This window comes from Cinclus cinclus, chromosome 7, assembly GCF_963662255.1.
Source record: "Cinclus cinclus chromosome 7, bCinCin1.1, whole genome shotgun sequence".
Lineage (NCBI taxonomy): Eukaryota > Metazoa > Chordata > Aves > Passeriformes > Cinclidae > Cinclus > Cinclus cinclus.
In genome coordinates, this window is record NC_085052.1 from 21,406,120 (window position 1) to 21,429,474 (window position 23,355).

At 37.0% G+C, this 23,355-nt stretch overlaps 1 protein-coding gene across 9 annotated transcripts in view; it reads left to right on the forward strand.

Annotated features, from left to right (window-relative positions):
* Nucleotides 1-23,355, forward strand: part of KAT6B (lysine acetyltransferase 6B) — a 111,030-nt gene that overhangs the window by 41,761 nt on the left and 45,914 nt on the right. For 7 of the 9 annotated variants that reach the window (XM_062496781.1, XM_062496782.1, XM_062496780.1 and 4 more), the window contains 4 exons: nucleotides 11,997-12,105; nucleotides 17,990-18,105; nucleotides 18,278-18,359; nucleotides 19,352-19,484. In XM_062496781.1, the coding sequence (XP_062352765.1) occupies nucleotides 11,997-12,105; nucleotides 17,990-18,105; nucleotides 18,278-18,359; nucleotides 19,352-19,484 (440 nt within the window). The remainder of the gene's footprint in view (nucleotides 1-11,996; nucleotides 12,106-17,989; nucleotides 18,106-18,277; nucleotides 18,360-19,351; nucleotides 19,485-23,355) is intronic. The other 2 variants (XM_062496787.1, XM_062496789.1) reach the window with 2 other exon arrangements.

The following is a 23,355-nucleotide window of genomic DNA, read 5'->3' on the forward strand; positions in this document are numbered from 1 at the left end:
ATGCTGCAGGGCTCTGTCTTTGCTTCCCCTCCACCAAAAAAAAAAAAAGGTATCCCAGTGGAGTTAGTTCATAATCTGAAAAATCAAAGGTTTAAATACTGAACCTTTCAGTTGTTAATTTATTAAGACTTCTTGCTAGTAATGAAGACCTCTAGGTTTTATTGTAAGCATCAAAGTAGAGAGAGAGAAAAGGCATCTTCTGTGGGCTGGACTATAGTGAGGTCTTAATAGCCTGTTATCAAAGTGATCGTGTTTTAGACAAGTAGTTTCCATAACTTTTTCTTTCCTCTTTAATAAAACTTCTGATTTGCATCACTGACGTGTTGTTTTACAAATCCTTGCTTTTTGGAAATTTGGTGTAGATACTGTGCCCATCCTAAATGTAATTGCTCATTTAAACCAGCTTTGCAGTTAAAAACCACCATATATAATTTTTTGTTTTCACTAAGTTGATGACATTCTTTCTTACACTGTAAGTGTAAATGCTTAGTTGTGAGTATTTTAAATATTGGAAAGTTAAGGCACAAACAGACGAGCTGTAAATAGTAATTTTATTATAACTGTTAAGAAGCAGTGGTATTGTCAATCTTCTGGTTGTATCTCAGGATCTCTATCTAGTTGGTACTTCAGAGTAGTTAAGGGGGGAGGTACTTTTCTCATACTGGCCTCTATGGGAGCCTGAAATCAGTACTCTGTAGGGATCAGAATTGCAGGCTTCATTGCAATGATCAGATTTTTGTTGTATTTATCTCTTGGTGCTAAAACAGATGAATAGTGCATGCGCAAACTGAAAAAGGGAAATATAAAAGCGAGTTGTTTATTTGTCTCTTGGTCTTAGAGGCTAATCCAGTCCTGAAGACTTTTCAGTGAGTTATACAGGGCAGCTCTTGTGATGCTGCTTGTCCATTTCTGTTAAGATACTGTATTTTCTCCTGTGTGTGAAGGAAGAGGCAAGGGAAACATCTTTACGCAGAAAAATATGTCATGAAGTGGATTCCTGTAGTGTTTTAATGAGTATATAATTGTGTCTTGTCCCAGCTATGCTCTGCACTCATTTGGAATTAGATCAAAGTGTTTTTTGCAGTTCCACTACACAAGAAAATTTGCAGTGGAAGGAGTTTGGGTATTACTAGTGAGAGTTGTACTTTAGTGGCCAGGGCCCTGAACTGTGGATGATGCTGTAGGTACAGGTTATTTCCTTGGTTCATTCTTTTACTGGATAGAGGCAAACAGGAACTGCTTCCTGTCAGAGTTGAAAGGAGGTTGATTCTAGAAGACTTGAATTTCAAACTTGGGTATGGTCCAAGGGTACTGTTAGATGGATTTGCTAAGTGACGATTTCTTAATTAATTCTTTCCTTTGGTTTTGCCTTTTTCTTGAAATTGCTTATCACCTTCTGTAGGCTATCAGCAGTCCTATTGCTGTTTTTGAAACAGACTGTGCCTTTGAAGTACTATTTAAAAATCCCTCACTGAACTACAGTCAACAAGCTGCTCACTGGATGAACTTTATGACCTTTCTCCTGTCCTTCTGTACAAGTGCTGATGCTAGAATTCGTGTGTTTTCCTTGAGTAGCATGGCAATTTAACATTACTGGTAGGACAAAGAATAGCCTCATGGGCTTCATAGACTTTAATACTTGGAAATAGTGTAGAAGATAAATTGAAACCAATGCTTGAGAGCCTCACAGGATTTGTTTCTACAAGCCACACAATACAAGTTGCTGCAATATTTTTTTTTAATTCATCCTCCTCCCCTTCAGTCCCCCAGCTTAAATGTAATAGTTAAGGCAAATTTTAAGCCTCTTTCCTTCAAGAGACTTTCATTTAATTTTATATAATAGGCCTACTTGAAAGCCTTTCTAAGAAAAACTGGTCTTCTGTGAAATGTTTACTGGCTTTGTTCTGAGCTGTTCGAGCTCTGGTTTGCATCACATGGCTAGTTAGCAGTGTTTTATTATATTCTAAGAGAGATTATTTTACTCTATTTGGAAAATGACCTACAGTGTTCTGGGTTTTTAATTATGAAATAGCTATTTGATTTGGGGAGGTTGTGATTTCTTGATAGTATGTCGCTATTGAACATGATCTATACATATAAAGAAGCAGAGACTGACAAAGCAATCTGTCATGTGTTGGAAGTGCCAGCCTCTTAGGTAACTCCTTGGGGTACAGGGCTACTGTGCCTGTTCACTGTTATTATCCTCTGCCATGGATTTTAGCACATGATCAAGGAAAAATCTCCTGCTCTCCCAAGTCTTGTATAAAATGCACTGCATGTACTTTACAGAGCTGGCAGATTTTCAATGGCTTTGTGTCTTGGGCAATGGCTTGTAAAGGTAAATGCCTGCAAGTGATTTCAGTGTCTTGGCTGTTGAATAAACTGCTTTTCTTCTCTCAAGAATAAAGTTCAGTTCCTGTCAGAGGAAAAAAAAAATAAAGTTGTTAGCATTTAATCAACTGTTTGTCCACATCTTCTTGCTTCAGAAAGGAGACCAGGATTACTGCATTTTTAAAAGAATAAATAGATAAATAAGTAGGTTTTAATTGCCTGTAATACTCTGTAGTTCACCTGTTAAGAGAAGTATCTTAGTACTGATGTTTTTTACTAGATAGAAACTAGTGACTAAAAACCAAATGGTCAATGGCCAAGCTGCTTGCTGCTGCTTGTTGCCTGTAAGAATATGAGCTTAACCATGCCATTTTCCTACTACTTGGGCCTTGGTAAGAGAAGTGGCTGTGTACAGTGATGTAATTTATACTGCATTTGCTCTGTAATTGAGGGGAAAGGATGCCAAGTTATATGCATGAGTTAAAATGAAATACTTTTTTATTTAAAAACCCAAAATATATACAACAAAACCAAAATGTATGTGTTCTCTATTTAAAGCTTTTATTTCCCAATCATATCAGTGGAAGAAATCTAAAGAAATAATTCTCTTGTAATCCTGTATCAGGTTCTGGAATTTGTGGCCTTAATCATTTTGCTTTGGTCCTAATATTTTTCCCTTCCCTAATATTTTACCTTATATGAGGCAACTATGCAGGGTATATCTTGACTGTGCAGAAATTCACCTATTTCCTCTTGGAGCAGAACTGGGCTTTGCTTGTTTTATTTAGAATTGCATTTCAAACACTAGCCCAGTTTCAAAAAGCCGTTTCTGTATTTAGTATACTGCTATTCAAATCTAGATTGTGCTGACAGTAAATTTGCCCCAAAGAGTAAACTAGATAAAATATGCATATGATCAATTTAATATGCAATTAAACATTTTCCCTGAGCAATTAGCATCAAGACAACTAATAATTATCCTGTGCCACGCTGCAAACATTATACACATTTATGTAGGATGACTTCGGTAATAAGTTATGGATAAAAAATATGCATATATACAAACATCTGAGTAAACATAATATCATAGCAATGAAGCATGTGCTTTTCATACTGGAGTTGATTTAATCTCTGTAAAAACAATACGTTTCCCCAAAGAATGCACAAGTTGATGTGCTCATGGGATCGTGATCTTTGAATTGCACCGCTGCTTACCTTGTGCTTACATGCATTACCTGCTTCATTCTAGTTGCAGTGCAGTAAAAGATAAAATTTGGAGTTGGAAAATGCAATCGCATTTGAACAGCTGTATATACATGTGGCAAACCCCAGTAGATACCATGTTTGGAAGTCTCCTAATCGTATGAAGAAACTGAGATAAAGAAGACATTGTGGAAATTAGCACATGATGAGCAGGATTGTCGAAAGCTAGCACTTTAATGCACTTTACATCTGAATGAATATCTAGAAGTGTGCTTGAAGGTGAGACCTGAAGGACATAATTTTTATTATAAAGAGTGCATGGCAAATAGTTCTAGGTATCGAATAGGTGTCACTTGGAAGATGTGGCCTTCTTTGACTAGTGGTAGGTAGGTGAAGAGTAACACAGCTTATGAATGATCTGCAGTAGTGATTTCACTTTGCTTGTGGAAGTCAATGGACAGCTTGGAGAGGGAATGAAAAAAAGCAAGCCTGTTGTTGGTATGCTTGAGGTTGCTTTGTGTGCCAGACTGAAGAGTGTAATTTAACAAACACAGGCATAAAAAACAGAAGTCTTTTAGCCAGAAACCGGACATTAAGATGTTTAGGTTTTGAATCAGTTACTGTTCTTATAGTAGACAAGTAAGGGAGCAGAAGGGATAAAGTTAGGAATTAAACAATGTTGGAACTCCTTAAATTCTAAGTATTATTTCAATATCTTTTCAGATGAGTCTGAAGACAGAAGTTATCTATGTCTTATGTGTCAAGAAAATGGAACTGAGTTATCGTTATATAAAGTCTAATTTAGAAATGTGTTTCGAATTAATTTCCCAAGGGTACCTTGCAGAAGGTGAAAGAAGGGGTCAAACCCAATTGTAGTTGAATGTGGAATTGCCTACATGCAGTTCCAATGTTGCGTGGTTTGTTCAGTTTCATCTGTTTGATAGAGACAACTTAGATGTGTATTCCTGAAGGAGCTATATTGCCACAGATATTAATAACATAGCTGAAAAGTGTTAAAATAACATTTTTCCCTTAGTCTTTTCACTTCAAGACCATTGAAGGTAGACTTTCAGGAGGGCTGAAGACTGCTTGGCCAAAGGTTATGTTTACACAATGTAGGTAACAGTCATCAGAATATTAGGAAGATGCAAACAGAAAATTGCAGTGTATATAGGATGTATTTACAGCTTGAGCTGTTGATAACCTGGTAAGCAGAAGTACCTTGTAGTGGCAGGTTCTGTAGCTGGACTCTGATCTCAGATTGGAGAATGCATAAGAGGGAATTTGAAGATTACCTTCTTCATAACCCAGTTACATTAATAAGTCTTGGCTACGGAACTTATTATTGTTTAAAAACCTTCTTACTATTACAGTGGAAAGGTGAATACATTTTTCAGTTGTTTAGTCCCAGGTGCAGGACCAAAGCAGGAAACCTACAAATTAAAGAACAAATCCATTCCCATTCAGGAGGGAAAAGCTTGCTTTCTTCTGTAGTGCTACCACAGTGTGCTGTTATTGACTAGGGCAGAGTTTTATTTTATTTATAGTAGCTATTATAAGATGATATCTTGGGTTTGTGCTGGAAATGGTGTTGACAAAGGGATACTTCTGGTTATTTCTGAGCTGGGCTTACACAGAGTCAAGGCATCTTCTGCTTCTCACACATTCCTGCCAGTGAGGAAGCTGGAGGTGCTCAAGAATCCTGGAAGTTACCTAGGCAGGGCAGCTGGTCCCAGCTGACCAAAGGGATGTTCCATACCATCAAATGTTATTCACAGTGTCTCAAGTGGGAGCAAGAAGGTGGCAGTGGGGTACACCAACACAGGGGGATGGTGTTTGTAACTGTGCCATGCCAAGGGGCCCTGCTCTCCTGGTGATGGCTGAACGCCTGCCATGGGCACTGGTGTGCTTTGGCTATCTATGTGGCTTTGCTTTGGCTATTAAACTGTCTTTATCTTAGCCCATGAGTGTTCCACTTTTACTCTTCTGATTCTGTCCCCTGTCCCCATGTGGGGGTAATGAGTAGAGCAGCTGTGTGGATCTTAGTTGCCAGCTGGGGTTAAAGCCTGGCCTGTAGAAATTAAGGCAAGATCAATCAGGGATTTGAAGGGATACAGTTTAAATAAGTAAAGTATCAGAGATTGTTGACAGAAACAGTAGCAGGGCATACACACATCCAAGGGCTGTTTTTAGATGGACTTTGGTAATTCTGTGTGTCTTTTGAATTCAGGCTATAGTTGGAAAGCCTCTCTTCTGTAAGTGTAGAGGCTTCGTGTTCATTCTATTAAAAATGAAGCTGAGGCTCCAGAGCTGTATTAATACAGCTGCAGCTGTATTACCTGTATTTTTGAGCTGCTGCTTTGCACCTTTCTCTGTGCTTGCTTTGGGTGGTGGTTTTTCACCAGAAAGTGGCATTTTTAACATTTTAAGTGGATATAAACTACAAATGAATCATGAATGCAGGTTGGCTTCTGTGCAGCTAATTAAGTCTAAGCTAATTTAGTATTATTCTTGCAGTTAGATGGCTTTGGGGTGTGTGAATCCAGGAGGATGTGAAGGGTTTTAAATTTACTCTTTTGGCATAATTCTAGGTATCTCTGATGGTTACCTTGTATATCACAATGCCATTAGAGAGATACCTTTTCAAAGGACAGGAGGGCAATGCAAGCAGAGAGGCACAGAGCCACTGTGTAGTAAGGAAGTGAGTTCTATAGCAAAAAAAAAAAAAAAAAAAAGCACACACGAACCTGCATTCTGGCAGTTATGATAATCTTGGAGGCAAGGGGAGAGGAGAAGTTTCAGACTCTAGTCTTTCTCAATACACACCATTTATGCAGTAGTTGATTTAAAAGTGTAATAAAGAAAGTTCACAGCCTGGTCAGTTCTCTCTGTTTGGAGCTGCCCTTGTACTAGCCTTTGCTTTGTGCTCTTTGAATGCATAGCTGCTACATTAAGGTTGGTAGCAGGTGTAATGTTTCCACACTTCTGCCTGTCAGGATGTATTTGCCATGATTTGAGTTAGTGTGTACTGTTTGCCATGCTTTGTGGGCCTGTAGGACTAACATGGGAGCTACTGGATAGTTAGTAAGTTGGCTTTATAGTTTGGAGTTTATTTTAACTTACTGTTCCTGAAACAATCATTTTGTTCTTTCAGATATGGAAAGTAAATTGTTTTTTTTCCACAAATGGAATAGATGCAGAAAAGGGATTGCAGCTGAAAGTACTCACAGAACCTTATCTTGCCTGGGACCAAGAGTGGCTGCTTCGGTAGCTGAGACAGAAATCAGTACCTGTTTCTGATGAAGCTTTTGCTTTTCAATATTAATATTTTAAAAACAGTATTTAGCAATGCTTCTGGCAGTATTTATTGTTCAAAGACTTCTTTTTTTTCAAACCATGATAAAAACGAAGAATAGTAAAAGGAGTGCAGAGAGCCCTCAAAAGTATTTTGTGAAAATGTAGGTATTCTGAGAAAGCCAGCTTGCTGCTTTTGTCCTTCTGTAAATAGGCTTGGACTGGGACAGTGCATCTGTATTGAAGGTCATGGCAGCTTCACTTTTTCAGTACCCCTCTGTCCTGGTAACCCTGCAATTACTTAGATGCTGTTTCTGTTCAGAGGAAAACAGATCTAATGTTTGGGTATCATGCATAAGGATGTGTTTTCCAGCAAGTAGTTGAGGTTTTTGGGTTTACTTGTTGAATATCTTGGGAGTGTGTGTTAAACTTTTAATTTCTTTTAATATGTGTATAGCACTTAAGACTGTAATTGTGTATAAACAGCTAATGCCTAACAGTTTTCAGACAATCTGTATAAAACCTCAGAGTGCTATAGCAATGCGAATAGGAATCTTCTTGCTTTGAATGAGATTTATAGTTTTGGGTAACTTTACTTACTCAGAAATAAAGTAAAATAAAACTTTTCAGGACCTAATGTGACTTCTTACGGGGTGGGATGTTAGAACGTGCTACATGCTTTAAAAATTTCATGGTAACTATAAATACAATCAAATAAGCATATAAATTCCCCAAGCACAGAAACTAAAAAGGAAAATAATTGTTACTTTGGGCTGTAGTTCTGAGACAAGTTCTGGCATAAGGTAACAGAAGTCCAGCTGAATTTTTACTGAGGGCAAAGCCTGTTAGTTTCACAGAATAGATAGCTGTGAGTCATTAAAATAAACAAAATAATTTACTGGTTGCATAAATGGCTTCTAAGTCTTTCCTTAAACATGGACACTGCACTAGTTTAACTAATGCCAACACTATGTTGTTATTTCTAAATTAATGATGATATGAAAGGTGTCCTTGCCCATGGCAGGGCAGTTGGAATGAGATTTTTGTCCTTTCTGATCTAAACCATTTTATGAATCTTTATTTTTTGTGGACCAGTCAGAATGCAGAATATGTGAAGACTGTGAGCAGTAAGGATAGTGGGTCCTTAATGTTTCACAATGTGTAAACTATGTCAAATAGTTAAAATGCTTTGTGGTTTTTTTGGTGACTTTGGGGTGGTTTTTTCAATTGGATCAATTACAGAACACTTACTGAAGGCATTAAACCAATATTTTTTATTTTTAATCTTTATCTGTAGCACAAACTTGTATTAAACATATTTTTATTCTTGTGTTCTTTAGTGACTGAAGTAATGAAGCCATGAACAAAATTTAGTGTACACACATTCATATATTTTAGTGAAAACTGTTTCAAGTGTTAGAATAATCACAATCAAGTATTGTTTAGAATAATTTTGAAATTATAGGTGTTGTGAAGTTGGATTTTGGTGGTTTTTGGTGATACAATCTCATCTGTGATTTTAACACTATTTAGAGGATTGATGGAATACAGTTGTTCTATGTATGATGTTTTAAGGGATTGATTGACTATGGCAGTTGAATGTGTGATGCTTAAACAAGTGCAGTTCAATTTCTACTTGGAAAGTAAAATAAAATCCCAGTCTGTTTACAGGTGCTGAGTTGGTGGTCTGCTGTTGCTCCATGGTGTCTCTTTACACCATGGTACATCTTTTTTTTTTTTTTTAAATCCATGTTCTTGACTGCTCTTTGTGAAACTTCAATTTCTGAATGTATTTTGGCATAAGGGATGAATTTTCTGTAATTTGCTCTTACTGCAATTGGGAATACAGTTATTAGAACAAGGCAGTCTTTTAAATTTGAATGTTCAGTTTCTAGTAACTTAGCAAACTAAATTGTTTTGCAAGTTGTCATTTGCCTTGTTTGCAAAATTAAAGGGATGAAAAATTCTTCTCAGCTTATTAGTTCTGTTGAAGTAATAGTATTTGTCTGGGTAAGAGTTATTCAGACCTCCCTTGTGTGGCAGAGCAGACGCCATACTCCTAAAGCTTTTGTAACACAAATATTAATATAAAATATTAAGACAAAAAGTATTGCTGGTTCATCCTTCATCTGGTTCAAAATACTGCAGTGTTGAATAACAGACTTGAATAGAACTGCTTCCTGTAGGAGATGAAATGGCATTAGCCTTCCTGAAGACTAATCATTGTTTTTCAAAAGATATGCGGTTGCTATATTTTAGAAGATAAACTACTGATCAGAAAAATAGATTAATTTCTCTTAGAGCTCCCTTTGATTAAGGTAGGAGGGAGGTGCTTTGCTGTTTGGACCACATTCTGCTGCTCTTAATAAATAGCTAAGAAAATGCACCAGACCCCCAAACTTAACCCCCCAAATCCCTTAGTTTATGATAATTGAGATGGTTGTGAGCCAGAACTAATACTATCAATGTGAATTCAGGTTTGCTTCGACTGTGCAAGCTAAAGCAAATTGGGCTGATGTCTTGTTTACTGTGCTGACACGAGTGTGTGTGTATGTGTGTGTGTGTATTCTTTCAGTAGTTGAGAGAACAGAGCCTGTGGTACAGTTTTGAATGTAAATGGCTTCCAAGAATATGCTAGAGCCTGTAAGTTTCTTGGAAACTTGTATATGAAGTGATAGGATTTGCAAGCTCTTTGTCATTTGTTTTGGTATGGGAACATCAGTCTTTGTAGCCCTGAACTGCCAACAACCTTTGTCCTTTATTTTACCTTCAGGAAAAAAAAAGGGGGGGGGGGGGGGGGAGGGCGGGGGCATGTTTGAAATAGGGAAGTAAATGAATGTTGGCTAATGGCCATGTCTTTTCCTAGAGCAAAAAAAAGAAGTCTTGGGAAGATAGATGAGATTGTGGACCTGGATTTGAATGATGTGTGAAGCTTAGTAAATTATTTATCAGCACAAGCCTTTTTGAAATGGGTAAAGCACTGTTACATTGAAGGGAAGGAGAATGGTATGGTTGCCAAGAAGATATTTTTACTGGATTCCACTAAAAGCATAATCTGTCTTTTTAAGTTATCTGTATTAAACTGTAAGTAGCAATTAAGAAATGGCCACAAAATGCTGCAAAATGTGTTTGAATACCTCTGGACCCCTTTTCTACTGCTGATTATTAGCCTAGTTTATATATTTTGGGTTTTTTGTTAGTATAATTTTGCTTCAGTGACATATCTGATAAAATCAAAATGATGGGAAAGATCTGTTGAATTCTATTTGACTGGCAAGAATAGTAACTAAATAATTCTATTTGTTCTTGTTTATATATACTTATATATATGTATATTTATGTTTTTAACAAGTGAAAAGTCCTGCAAGTAATTGGTATAACCCTTCCCACCTATAGAACTACTGATCTGATTCAATGTCATCCTTCTAAAACCTACAACACCAATAATGCTTTTTATTTTTTTGGAAGCACGACCATTTCTGAAAGCTGTCTGTTTTATAACTTAAACGGTTATTTTTATCCAAGTAGCAATTTCATATTTCAGCTAACCATATAATTCATAATGGACACCTTAGTAAGACAAAAGACTGCAGATGATGTTTGTTCCTATTGCTTGTAAGAAGGTTACAGGAGTTCCCTTTTGTAGATGATGGAAGAGAACACACATCTCCATACTTGCAAGAAGTTCAGCTCTGTTTATCTTTTATGTATGTTCTTTGGGGTATACAAGTATGTCAGTATTTCAGTAATTGACTTTGGAAGAGTTGAACAGTGAGCAGACCTTCTGAGGACTAAGTTTTCAGAAAAACTAGGATGCCTCAGGATATGTTTATATGGAACTGTGTTTATGTGTGCTCCCCCTCTATGGCTAGGACAAACTTACCTTCCTGGTGTCAGTATTCTTCCTGCTGCTTGACTTAAAATGTTCATAAAGCTTAATAACTTAAAGCTTAATAATAGTAGTTTCAATATTTGTGTTCTGCTGTGTTGAGATTTAAAGGCACATCACCATGGACTAATTTTTTTCTACAAGAATACCCTTAAAAACAAGGATTCCCCACTTCCCGGATCTGTAATGGAATACAGGTTTATAGGTCAAGTGAAGATAGCTTCCAAGTATTGTAGCATAAAGAGGAAATGGAAAATGAAGGTAAAGCAAATACATGATTGCTTTGATATGTTAAACAGCATTGCCTACCTGAATCTGGAAATGGTGAATTTACAAAAGGAACCATTTTAATCTGAGTTACGGTGATACTCTCTGCTAGAAGGGACTCTATTGTTTGACTATCTGTCTGTCTAGCTATCTATCCCATTTGGGAGAAGTAGTTGCATATAATTTTATTTGTTACAGACCTGTTTACAGATAGTTCCATGTAGTCATTCAGACATTCATATTTTGGATGTTGCATGTTAGTGTTTTCATTAAAGCTCTAAAATGCAGTGCAGAAACTATATAATACTTATTCTCTGATAGTTTGCCATGTAATTGATAAGGAAGATAGGTGGTAAAATTGTATCCAATTCTGAAGCAATTCTCTGAAGAGTTCTGTGTATTGCTTCCAGACATTGAAAGGTTTGCATGTTTTTTATTATGGATGTGTATCAAAGCTGATGGGACTCATCAGACTGCAATTGATAACTCCTGATCGGTAAAAGCCCGTGCTTTTACCCTAAAATAGTAGTTTCAGAGGGGGTTATGAATTGTATTGGATTTGCAAGTAATAAAATATGTCTTGAATTTGAGAATTTTTACTAAGTTTGTTTTCTGGTGTAAAGGAACTATATTCATCTGTAATAAAGAGTAGTTTGCGTCTTGATCTTTGAGCGCTGTTAAATGTGAAGAGCAAGTGATTGTATTCTGGAGTTGCAGTTGCTTGTGCAAGGATAGTGTCCCAAGTTCTAATTTTTCCTTGTTTTTGTTAACACTACTCTTGTATTAGAGACAGTTACATGGATTAATACACAGGGTGGGTTATTCTGGCCCAATGTAAAGTCTATGAAATAAGTTAAGGTAAAAACTTTGTAACAAAGTTAGTAAAGTGGACACTTGACTTTGCAATTAATACGTGGTACAACAAAATAGCAAGTAAAAGCCATGGCGGCAGGTGTGTTTTAGTTTGGGGATTTTTTTTCTTAACTAACTGTCTGTTTATTTTTAAATCTAGCCACGGGCTGATCCCATCCCGATATGTAGCTTTTGCTTGGGAACAAAAGAATCAAATCGTGAAAAAAAACCAGAAGAGCTCTTGTCTTGTGCAGATTGTGGCAGCAGTGGTAAGTTGGCTGAATTTACAAATAGTAGAAATGTTTGGTTTAATATGTCTTCTAAAAATGTTTTAAACTTGTGAACCTTATCCTGTCTTTGAACAAACATAAACTGGGAACTGAACCCAGGAGGGTGGAAGAGGTGGTGGTGGTGGTTGTTGTTGTTGTTTTTCTTGGTTTTGTTTGCTGGTTTGGTTTTTGTTTGTTTGTCATGTCTTAAAATAGAATTTTGTCATATGTACAATTAGGATAATTACAAGTGAGAAGTACAAATTCATCTTTATGTCTAAGTATAGATCTGCTGTGTAAATTAAGAGAGAGAAAATGCACTTTTACAGTAGAAGAATTCACTTATTGTTTGGGATATATGTTGGCTCTGCAAACTCGTTTTTGCATTGTGACATCAAATGATCAAGAATTTTGCTTGCACAGATTTGCAACATTTCAGAAGCTGAGGAATATAATAATCACAGTAATAAAGACTATGTAGCAGTTTTTGCTGCTGTATATCTTGCTGTACATCAGTTCATTTTTTAATAAAATTGTGTTACTGAAGAGGGAATTTGAATACTATTTCAGGTAACATACCATATCAGGTGGGCAGTCTGATATGGCACCAGATAATGACACTACTGATTGCATGTACCTTACCTCTGTGTGTTGTAGCAGCTCTTGCAGGCTCTGTGGCTGTTCCTACTGCAGGTGCTTCTCTTCTTTGTGGTGACTCAGTGTGGGGCACGAGGGAGCAGCCTGAACTTGTGTCAGGGGAGGTTGAGAAGAAGCTTCTTCATCCAGAGTGTGGCTGTGTGCTGGAACAACCTCCCTCCCCGCTAGAACTGGGACTAGCTGTCCCCAGTTATGCACTAGAACAGGCTCCCCAGGGCACTGCTCACTGCACCAAGGCTGACAAAGCTCAAAAGGTGTTTGGACAATGCTCTCAAGGCACTGAGTTGTGACTCTTGGGAATGCCTTGTGAAGGGCCAGGAGTTGAACTTAATGATCCTTGCAGGTCCCTTCCAGCTCTGGATATTCTGTGATTCTGTGAATGTGGAGTCCATGAGTATCATCATTTTGTAGTTATGCTGACAGCAGCTGTGGCAGTACCCAGGACAGACTACATCAGTACTTGAGTAAAAACAAAAAAGTATGGATAAAAAACATGTTTTCAGTTAATCAGGATATGTTATTGATTGTCTGCTTCTCAATCTGTCACCCTGATAGTTGCTTTGCATTTTAGCCAGTGTATTTTTTAGAATATTTTAGCCAATTATAACATTCTGAAATAAGAAAATAACTTCTTCAACCCAGTATGCAACAGCAAACCTCATAAATTTTAAATTGTCTTCCTTTAGTGGTTTACAGGTCTCCTCTGTTTTCAAATCTGTTTTCTGATATTTGCAAAATTAATACTTGGTTGGATTCTGGTGCACAGTGTTTACTTAAACAGGTGAGCTTAGGTATCAGCTACTCCTCTGTTGTGCAGTAATTCCCCAGTGGGTCTTAAGACACTTTAGAACTGGAAGTCTTGACTTTCATGGATCTGCTTCTATTTGAATTAACACCGATACATTCTCTCTGCCTCATTAAGACTAAATTATCTTTAATTAGTTCCTCAGATGTATTAGATATAAGGAATGAAATGTTGAGACTGCCAATCAGTTTGCTGGGTGGTTAAACTTTAGCTACTGATGCCTAACTAAAATAAAAACCAATTTCACTGCAATTTATAAATAACAAAACTTCACTCAAGTGGAGTTTTATTGTAATTGGATTTGTAATTTTGCACATTGCAGTGTATCTCAAAGCTGGTCTTGCTGTCTAACAAATAGAAAAGAAATTGCATGTTGTGCACAGCAAGCAAATTGTTCAGTTGATCAGAGATTAAATTGCAGTGCCCACTACTGGTATGTCTGTTTTCCCTTTTTGTTTTTGTGTCAAGTCGCTTTTGTCTTTTCAGGTAGTGCTTCTGTATCCTGAAAGCAGACACAAGCTGGATGGCTGCACATTTTTGTGCTATTTAGGAGGGAAAAGTATTTGGGTAGTAGAAATGAAATGCACTGCTTTGTCAGTTGGCACAGAGGATTTTCTCAGGAAGTAAGATGAGGGATGTCAGATGTGAGAAAACAAATCCCATTACAAAAGCAGACATAGTTCCTCTTGGTTTTGGTTGGCTTTTGTGTTGGTGTTTTGTTTTTTTTACCACTCTCCTGCTTTTTCCCTATCTCCTGATTTTGAAAAATCAATACACTTGAGAACAAGAATCAAACTCTGCTTCTATTTTTCCAAACAAGATGTGCAGAAGCAGTTAAAGAGCCGCTGCTGACAGATTTTCATGAAGGATTGAAGTTGTAGAATGAGGGGGGAAAAAGATGAGTGACTGGAGAATTACAATAAATACTTTTAAAAGGCAGGAAATAGCAAAAAGTAGAATACCTATGGGTACACTCCTTTCAAATTGGATGCTATCCTGAGGAGGCTGGGTGGGTTACTCATCAAAGATGGGTAGGGGAGGCTGGAGAGCAGAGCAACAGAGACTCTGGACTCAGGTCAAGAGGAATAGGGACAGAAAATGTTTGGAAAGAACTGGGCAGAGATTGGTTTCTAGATGAGATTTAAGGTATGCTGGGGTAATAATGGAATAATGAAATTGTCTTAGCTATTGCTGTCTATATAAGGATATTAGACTAGTTGGATAAAAGGAACTGCTGAGAAACCTGCTGGTAGAAAAAACTGGTATATCCCCAAGACAGGTGCCACTGGCCATCTCTGCTCATAGCTAGTCTCCCTAAGGAATAATAACACTTTCTACCTGAAACATTATCAGATACAAGTTGAAGGGGTTTTTGTTTGGTTGGGGGTTTTTTTGTGTTTTTTTTTATTTTCTTTTTTTTTTTTTTGTGAATTATCTTATACAGTAGTTCCCAGTATTTGTGGTAAAGTAAAAAAATATCTGAAGATACTAGCATAACTAATTTAGCACTGTGTTTAATTGTAGTCGCTGATCTAATGCTTGTTCTTTTAAAAGACTAGCTTTTTCCTCAAATCCTTTAGTGAGTAAAAAAGGCTCAGCTTTGTGAGGAAGACACAAAAGTGGGCAGGTTAAAGAAATTGCGTTCAATCACAAAGGAATGAGACCCTCACTTTTGGCTTCCTGATCTCACCTATTTCTGCCATGTCAGTGTATCACAAAATTTAACCATTTCTAACACAGATGAATTAATTTTGAAGTGTTACATTTTAAAATAGGCCTGTATGTATTCCTGGTGAAATTTTTGAGGTTGCAGAGGTCTAAATTTCCAGTAATCTGGTTAACTTGTTTGAGACATAAAAATATTGATGCTGTTGAGTTTTAAAAGAAAGTCAACATGGTGGAACCAGAAGAAATTACCAGTTTAAACACTTCAAACTAGTGTTGGAAACATCTTGAAGTTTTATCAGCTTCTGGATATGGAGAAGATGGTATGTTTTTAATTTCAGTTTAGATTAGTTGGAGCTGAAATACTGCAAATTTGGAAGACTAAAACATGTTTTCCTTCAACTCTCAAATTTTTAAAAAAAAAGAGCTGTAAAATCAGTGAAGGGCACAGCAACTTCAACTGACTATGGAAATTTGTTAAACTACAAAATCTGTGTAACTGCTATGATTGTAGTTAAACAGAGTTCCTTTTAAAATTGAAGATGGATTACCATTTAATGTCTGGTAGGCATCACCCTATACGTTTTATTGTTAGATTTGCACTGTTAATTTGTGTCTGCAATGAATAATTTAAGTATTATCAGCTATTAAAGAACAATACCATATGGTATTTTGAAATCCAAAAGTTTCTGGGCTGTCTCTGCCTCTGCATACCTAGTGAAAAAACATGGCAAATACATGGTGGTGGTTCCCATTTGCACCCTTCCAGTTCTAGTTACTTGTGGCTCAAGGATTTGCAATTGCAGACAGAATCTTCATGTTTAATACCAGTGGAATATTTTTCTTGAATTTTTGTCTAATAATAAAATGTAGTGCTTAAAGAAACATATTAAGCTGTGTAATTGCTTGAATGAGAAATATTCCACTGGTAGATAAGAGATATAAAGTAACATAGTTATGCTTCATTTGTTCAACCAGTAGTTACCAACCAGTGAGAATGGATGTTTCATATGTTTCTACATTGCAGTTATTTACTTAAAATTAAAATCAACAATTTTAGCTGCAACTTATTTGCTCCTTGAAATAAATCACTTGTGTGCAGGGTAGATAACTGGAATTAAATATACTTACATGGAAGTGATTGATTTATGACTATGCTTTAATGTGTTAATCGAGTTGCTATGTCATAGTTGATAAATAAGTCTTTATGTGATATTGATTACTAATATCAGCCTCTCCAGGGGGTTTCATTGAAGGGAACAGTATCTCACTGAACTCATCTCGGCAGTTGTAGTATATTTGTCATGCTCTTGAAAGTGCATATGCAATTTGAAGCACAAAGAATGTTGGTATATCTTAAACTGTGTGCTAAGAATCAAATGGTTATGCTTTTTCAATATCTTTCTGAAACTATTCTTTGAATTTATTATTGATTGCTCCTTACTAATAGATTATATCCCTACATTTTAAGAAAATGCACAATTCAAATTGTCTTTCAAAATTTAACAAGGAAGTGGTTTGAGCCTTGGACAAATAGAATAAAAGGAAGTAAAATCTGAAATTGTCCCTTATTTATGTGGCTTTTGCATTCCATCAGTCTTTTCCATTCATGCCTCAGTCCCTTAGAAGACAAAAATAGCGAATGCTCATGGATTAGATTTTATTTTTATTTATGGTGTTTTAGCTCAGTCCTGGACTGAGAAACAGTCATTGGAGAAAGTCTGAATCACTGTGACTACACCATTACCTAGAAGAAAGCACTCTTCCCAACTCTGACAGTGAGAAGAAAGCACCTTTGATGCATGCCACATCACTGCAGCCATCTATAAATGCAGCATGGCATCAGGGATTCTTATGCCTGTGACAACTTCTGTGTTTATGTTCTTGGTAGATAATCTCTGAACATAACACTATCATAAAGTGTTTCCCTGGGAATGCTTATCCCTTCCTATATAGTAGTGCCTTTATCTTTTCTGCATTAAGGGTACATTCCGAGGTTGTTGAAGACATGAAAAAAATCACTGCCAGTATTGCCTAAGGTGTTGGATGTGTTCAGTTGTCTGGTGTCTTCTGTTAATTGGAATAAGTCATGTAGGCCTTCAAGGCTACTGTGAAAAGAGGATAGTCCTGCCGAGGAATTTGTGTTTTGTGAGAGTGGTAGTTCAACTACTCCACACCCACTCCCTCCATTTTAAACCTTCTATTGTTTTCTTTATGTAAATTTCCAGATTAATTTTTCCCCTTTTTATTACTCTGAAATTGTTCTTTGTGTATAATTAAGTAATAATTTTGAAATTTAAAAAAAACACATATAGTTTAGCTATTCAGTTTCTCTGGTAGATATTTAATATAGTTAGTAAAATAACTAATGCAGTTTCATCTAAAGGTTTCCTCTGTTTATTTTGCACTGCTGGGAAAGGGAGTGTGATCAAGTTTATAAATATACTTTTTTCAGAAGCAGTGACAGTTTAATATGCTATGGAAATAATCTAGTGAAAATGAAATGTTGAGTTTTAGGTGCTTACATAGATGATTCACTGGTGTCAGTTACAGTAGAAGTCAATTTTCTGCCTGTCTGCATGACAATTACTCTGTGTATTTGTATGAAGTAGATGAGTTAAATAATGTGTTGCAAAATTCTGAAAGCAGCTGGTGCTTGCAGGGTTCTGGTCGTGCTGGCTACATCCTGCTGAACTTCAAAATCAATCTACCCAATCTTGGATCTCAAGCTCTCAGTAACATTTTGGTGTTTTTTAGGACATCCGTCATGTTTGAAATTCTGTCCTGAGTTGACAACAAATGTGAAGGCCTTGAGGTGGCAGTGTATTGAATGCAAGACGTGCAGTGCGTGTAGGATCCAAGGCAAAAATGCAGTAAGTTCGACTTGTTCAGTGTTATTTGGCTCTTCTTTGTTTATGGAAGCTTTATAATTAGCACATGTCCAAATGCAAATAATTGATGTACAACTTGAAGCAACACTGTATTAAGTCTTTTCTTCCTTTTTCCTTTTCTCCAACCCCTCATCCCTGCCCTCCCTCCCCCCAGGATAACATGCTTTTTTGCGACTCCTGTGATAGAGGGTTCCACATGGAGTGCTGTGACCCGCCACTGTCCCGAATGCCAAAAGGTGATCTTAAAAATCCTTTCCATGAAAAGGCTTTCTTTTTCAGTCTTGTATTAAGTGACCAAAACCTCTCAAGAATGCTGTTTTAGTTTTTCTTTTCAATGATGAATAGTACGATTTCATTCATATCAAAGGCAATTTTATTTGTTGTTATATGAGGGGTTTTCTCCTTAGGAAGAGAATAAAGGTCTGCATTTAGCTGAGAAGATGAACTCGCTGTGTAGTTCTCGTTGCCCAGTTTATTGAAGGTGAAATTTTAGAAAGGCTGTTGAAATGCTTGGAGTATATACACTGATGAAGAAGTCCTTGGAATATGTGGAAGAGACTCTTCCTGCCTTTTGTAGAAGTAATTGGAAAAACGGGCAAACGAAACAAAATGCATGTGTCTTCAGTTTCTCTAATTTCTAGATTTGACCTATGCTACCTCTCACTTTTGCTCTTACATCTTTATGGCTTTCCATATTTAATCTTAAAGTTACATTAAAGACTTTCTTCAATTCTTCCCCTCCCAGTCCCCATCCTTATCTACAATAAAGGTTTAGACATGGCTGTGTAATGTACAAAGGATGCTAAATTCAAGTTGTATATTAAAACAAATATGTGGTATAGTATATTCTTTAGCATGCTCTACCCTAGTGGCTTTGTAACACACATGTAGATGTTTTACCCTGTCTTAATTGTGTCTGGAGAAAGATCTAGGCAGTATAGGGAGGGACAAGCTAGAACAGAAATTCTTCTAGGAACCTAATTTCTCATGATCTTTTCTGTAATCCTTGTTGCCTCTTTTTTCCCACTTTCATGAGCACTTTGCTTTTAAAACTTTCAGGGTATGGCTAGATAGAGGTGGATGACTTTTCTGGTCCACTTTCCCTTCCCTCTGTTCCATTCACGAGATAATTTGCTAACCTTGTGTATACTTGGTATGTATCTTGGTATGCACCTGCAGTACAGATTAGATAAGTTATGTACAACTAAACTAATTTTCCTTTATATAGGGATGTGGATTTGCCAGGTCTGTAGACCAAAGAAGAAAGGGAGAAAGCTGCTTCACGAGAAAGCTGCGCAAATAAGGAGACGATATGCAAAACCTATTGGACGACCGAAAAATAAATTAAAGCAACGAATGTTGTAAGTTTCTCCTGTTTTTATTTCTTTAGATATTTCTGAGAATGTAGTCAGATAAAAATTTGATGCATATCTAAGCAGTTTTTAACTCTACTTCAATATTGTAAAAATAAAAAATGAGTGATTTAGTACGTGCCTTTCAGCCCAGTGTTCAATAACTTCTAAATTAGTAGTAGGTGCTTTTGGTGTCATGTCAGAAGGTGATAAAAAAATTAATGTAACTTAATTTTTCAGATCCTATAAGTTTTTATCAAAAATTATACCTATAGCAGATGCAAATAAACTTCATAATAACTTATGCCAGAGCTGTCTTCTAAGTGTAACTTTAAATAATTTAAGTACCTACAGAATACAAAGAGGATAATATCAAGCCAGTTATATACAGCTTCTGGAGACTGTTCTGCTCAAAGAGCTGTTTGAAAACTGTATAAAAAATACTTTATTAGTTAATATCAGCTCACAAAACCTGTTTCAAAAGCAAATGATACAAGTAATAGGGAAGTTCTGGTTTCAGTGCTCCTCTGTAAAAAATTATTACTTGAATTCTGCTGTTAAGCCGCCACTGGTTACTAGGAAAAGAGATTGCAATTCCTCTTGCTTCTCCAGGAGTGTGTTTATCTAAAATAAGAGTGTGCTGTAATTTTTCTTAGCATCTGTCCTCCCACGAAACACTGTAGTTGGACATTGTAAGTCTTGGTTAGAGGATTGTTTAAGTAGCGTTCAAATACAGAGTTGACATTACACTGAGTGTTAAACAGGAACAGATTCTGTGTCACCTACAGTAGTATCTTGCCCTCCATCACATGTTCCTACCCACAGACACCTTTTTTCCCCCCATCTAAATATTGTTTAACTGTTCGGCTATGTCAAGTAAGCAATTGAAAAGCTTTTTGACTCTACCAACTACTCGTTCTGTACATTGTGACAGTCTTCTCTACAGTCTAATAACCCATCTTGAATTATTCAGAGTTGCACAGGAGCTTCTGTAAAACCTTTTGTTTTGCAAAACAAGGATTTTTGAAGCCAGTGGAGCCCATATGTGAAAATAGAAGGAAAAGTACTTACCGTATAGTGCACTAGTCAAGTTGATGTACATGATGCTGTGCATCTTGCTATATTCTCTTTTGCCTTTCTGTCTGCCAGGATCTTTTCATCTTGCCTTTTTGGTTTTTGTCTTAAAATTCAATTTATGTTGCTCTAGGAAAGTAGTTCAGGACCGGAAATAAAGTGTGACACTACATTAGAGTAAAAGATGTAGTTGTATTGGCTGACGAGACCATACGGTTAGACTGGGTGAAACATTGTACTTCTCCAGTCTCCTTCTGAATAAATAGCTTAGAAATTTGAAGGTCATTGAGATTTCTGTATATCATTGTGTGTGCATAATAAAAATATTCCCTAGATCTCTAGCTATGCGTTGGGATTTAGTTGTACCTCTGGTTTTACCCTTTGAAAACACATAAACCTTTAGCTGGAGGTTAGGACTGTGGTGGCTTAGGAGTGGTACTCCCCAGCTTAGTGCTGCTGCTGAGACTCTCCAAACCACAGGCTGCTTGCTTGCTTCCCCCTCCCCTTGCCAGTGGCTGGAGAGGAGAACTGAAGACACAAAAAAGTAAAGATCCAGGTTGAGATAAGAACAATTTACTGGAAACAGCAGTGTGATGAGAAAGCAAAGAGTAACAGCTACAGTACCAATAACAAAGTGTACAAGATAGGCAAAACAATTGACGTGATTATTTGGAATGGTGTTACCCAGCTGCTCCCCACTTACCTGGCAGGAAAGAGCCCCTTCTCCCTGGAAGAGTCCCTTTCCCTGCCCATGACGTGGTACAGAATAACCTCTGGGTCCTGGGCATGTTCCCCCTAGCTACTTCAAAAATTAACCCTGCCCTGACCAGAACCAGGACTGGTTCTAATACAGTCCTGCCACCTTACTTGTCTACAGACATGCCTCTGGTTTGGGTTCCCACAGGATGGATTTAGCAGCAGTGTCCCTCCCTGACACTAATTCTGCTTCTCCTCCTTCCTCATACATGTAATAGAAAGGTTGGAAGTGTTATGAGGGTTTTCCTGGTATGTTTTGCTATTGAGATTCTGAGCTGTAACTTTTTAAAGTGAACATGATGTTAAAGGATGCAGAAGTCTTTGGTATTTTATGAACATTATTAATATTTTCAGGAAGGTTTTCTTTGTAATACGTGAGCTGCATGAGCATGTTACAGGAGTGCTTGGGAAGCTCTTTGTAAAATAAATATTTGCAATACTGCCAGCACATTTCTATTACTTCAGTGTCTCATGCATAAAAACAAAGTAATCTTTTTATGAAAAAATAGTGGTTGGAGATAGAATAAAATCTGCATGAAATCCTATTTAAGAGTGATGGAAGACAATATTGTCAAACACAAAAAGTGGGTGGTCATACAAAATACAGGAAGGTTAGCCAATGCCATTTAGTCCTTGTATAGTACAAAGAAAATCTGTCCAGTAGTACTGGAATAGTTTTTTGCCTGTTGACCATCTATAGGAAGGCCTTCACAGGCAAATGACTGTGTAAGATTAACTGAAACCAGGTGTATACTGGCCTCTGGCACTGCTGGTGATGGCCACATCTGGTGCTGAGAATAGGTCTTGTGACAGTCTTGTGTGTATGATGCCAAAGGATTCAAAAGACTTGCAAGTTTTTTGTTTTGTTGCCTCTTAGGAACTAACCAAATTTAAAGATGTGTGGGTGGACAAGGGGCTAGTTCTTAAACTGGGGGACCCTTGGAGGTCAGTAAACCAGATGGTAGCCCTAGGCTGTTGAATCCCTAATTAGAAGTAACCTGTTGCAATTAATCACTTCAGTCTCTCAATTAAGAGGGCAGAAAATCTGTGGAAGACGACTTTCTTCTGCAAAGTAAATAAGCTAACTTCAAAGAGCAGGATGGAAAAGGGAATGAAAAATAAGCATGAGATACAACTGTGTAGTTTTTTTTGGCTTTGTAATTTGACTGTGTGTCCTGATAGCTATGTCTTTTACTGCAGATACTTTTGAAAGTTCTGTTTCTGTGTGCTAGAACATACTGCTCTGCAGTGTAGTACCTCTCATCAGTTATTAGCAACTAGTTAAGCCTGTAATTCTGCTCTCACGAATGTTGGCTTTCAGTATGCCCTTTTCCTTCCTAGTATTTAAATAAGATTCACCACTCTGTTTTTTTCCTAATACCTTCCATGTTAGGCCTAAGTAGTTCATGGCTTTTCTGCAAATGCACCTTGGTTGTAGTCTTGCTCTTTCCTTTCCTTTGCTATCTTTAGAATTTCTAAAGAGTCTATTTCTTTGGGGTTTTTTGTAAGGCACTTAATAAACTACCTCATGTGGCTTTTAGATCTTTGGTGGTAACTTTTACTGCCGCATTTTATGTAATTCAGCAAGAGTGTGGGAAAAATAGCAGCTTCTTGAAGATTGACTGTATTGCTTTAAAGGATTAATAGGCTTTCTCTACAGTTCAAGCAAATGTAGTGTGAAGTTAGCTGTTTTGATATCATATTAACAATGAAAACATCCATCTCCTCTGTGTGTACAATAAACTCTGTGGTGATTGAGCAGTTGTTGTACAAACACAGTGTAATGATATTTTTCTAAAGAAGCACACTTTGGCTGTGCCTAGGAGTATGTGAGAAGGCTGTATACTTGGGAGATCTTGTTATGCCTGCACTTAAATATACTTGTGGACTACCTTTTAAATATAAGAGGGCAGAGGGAACAAAAAGGAGAAGAGTTTAAAAAGATGGGTGTTATGTCATAGTGTGAAATGTATTTCTGAAGCATATATATCTTTAAAGATTTTTAAGTACAGTGGCCTAGGTAACTTGTATAAACTATAGTGATATTTGA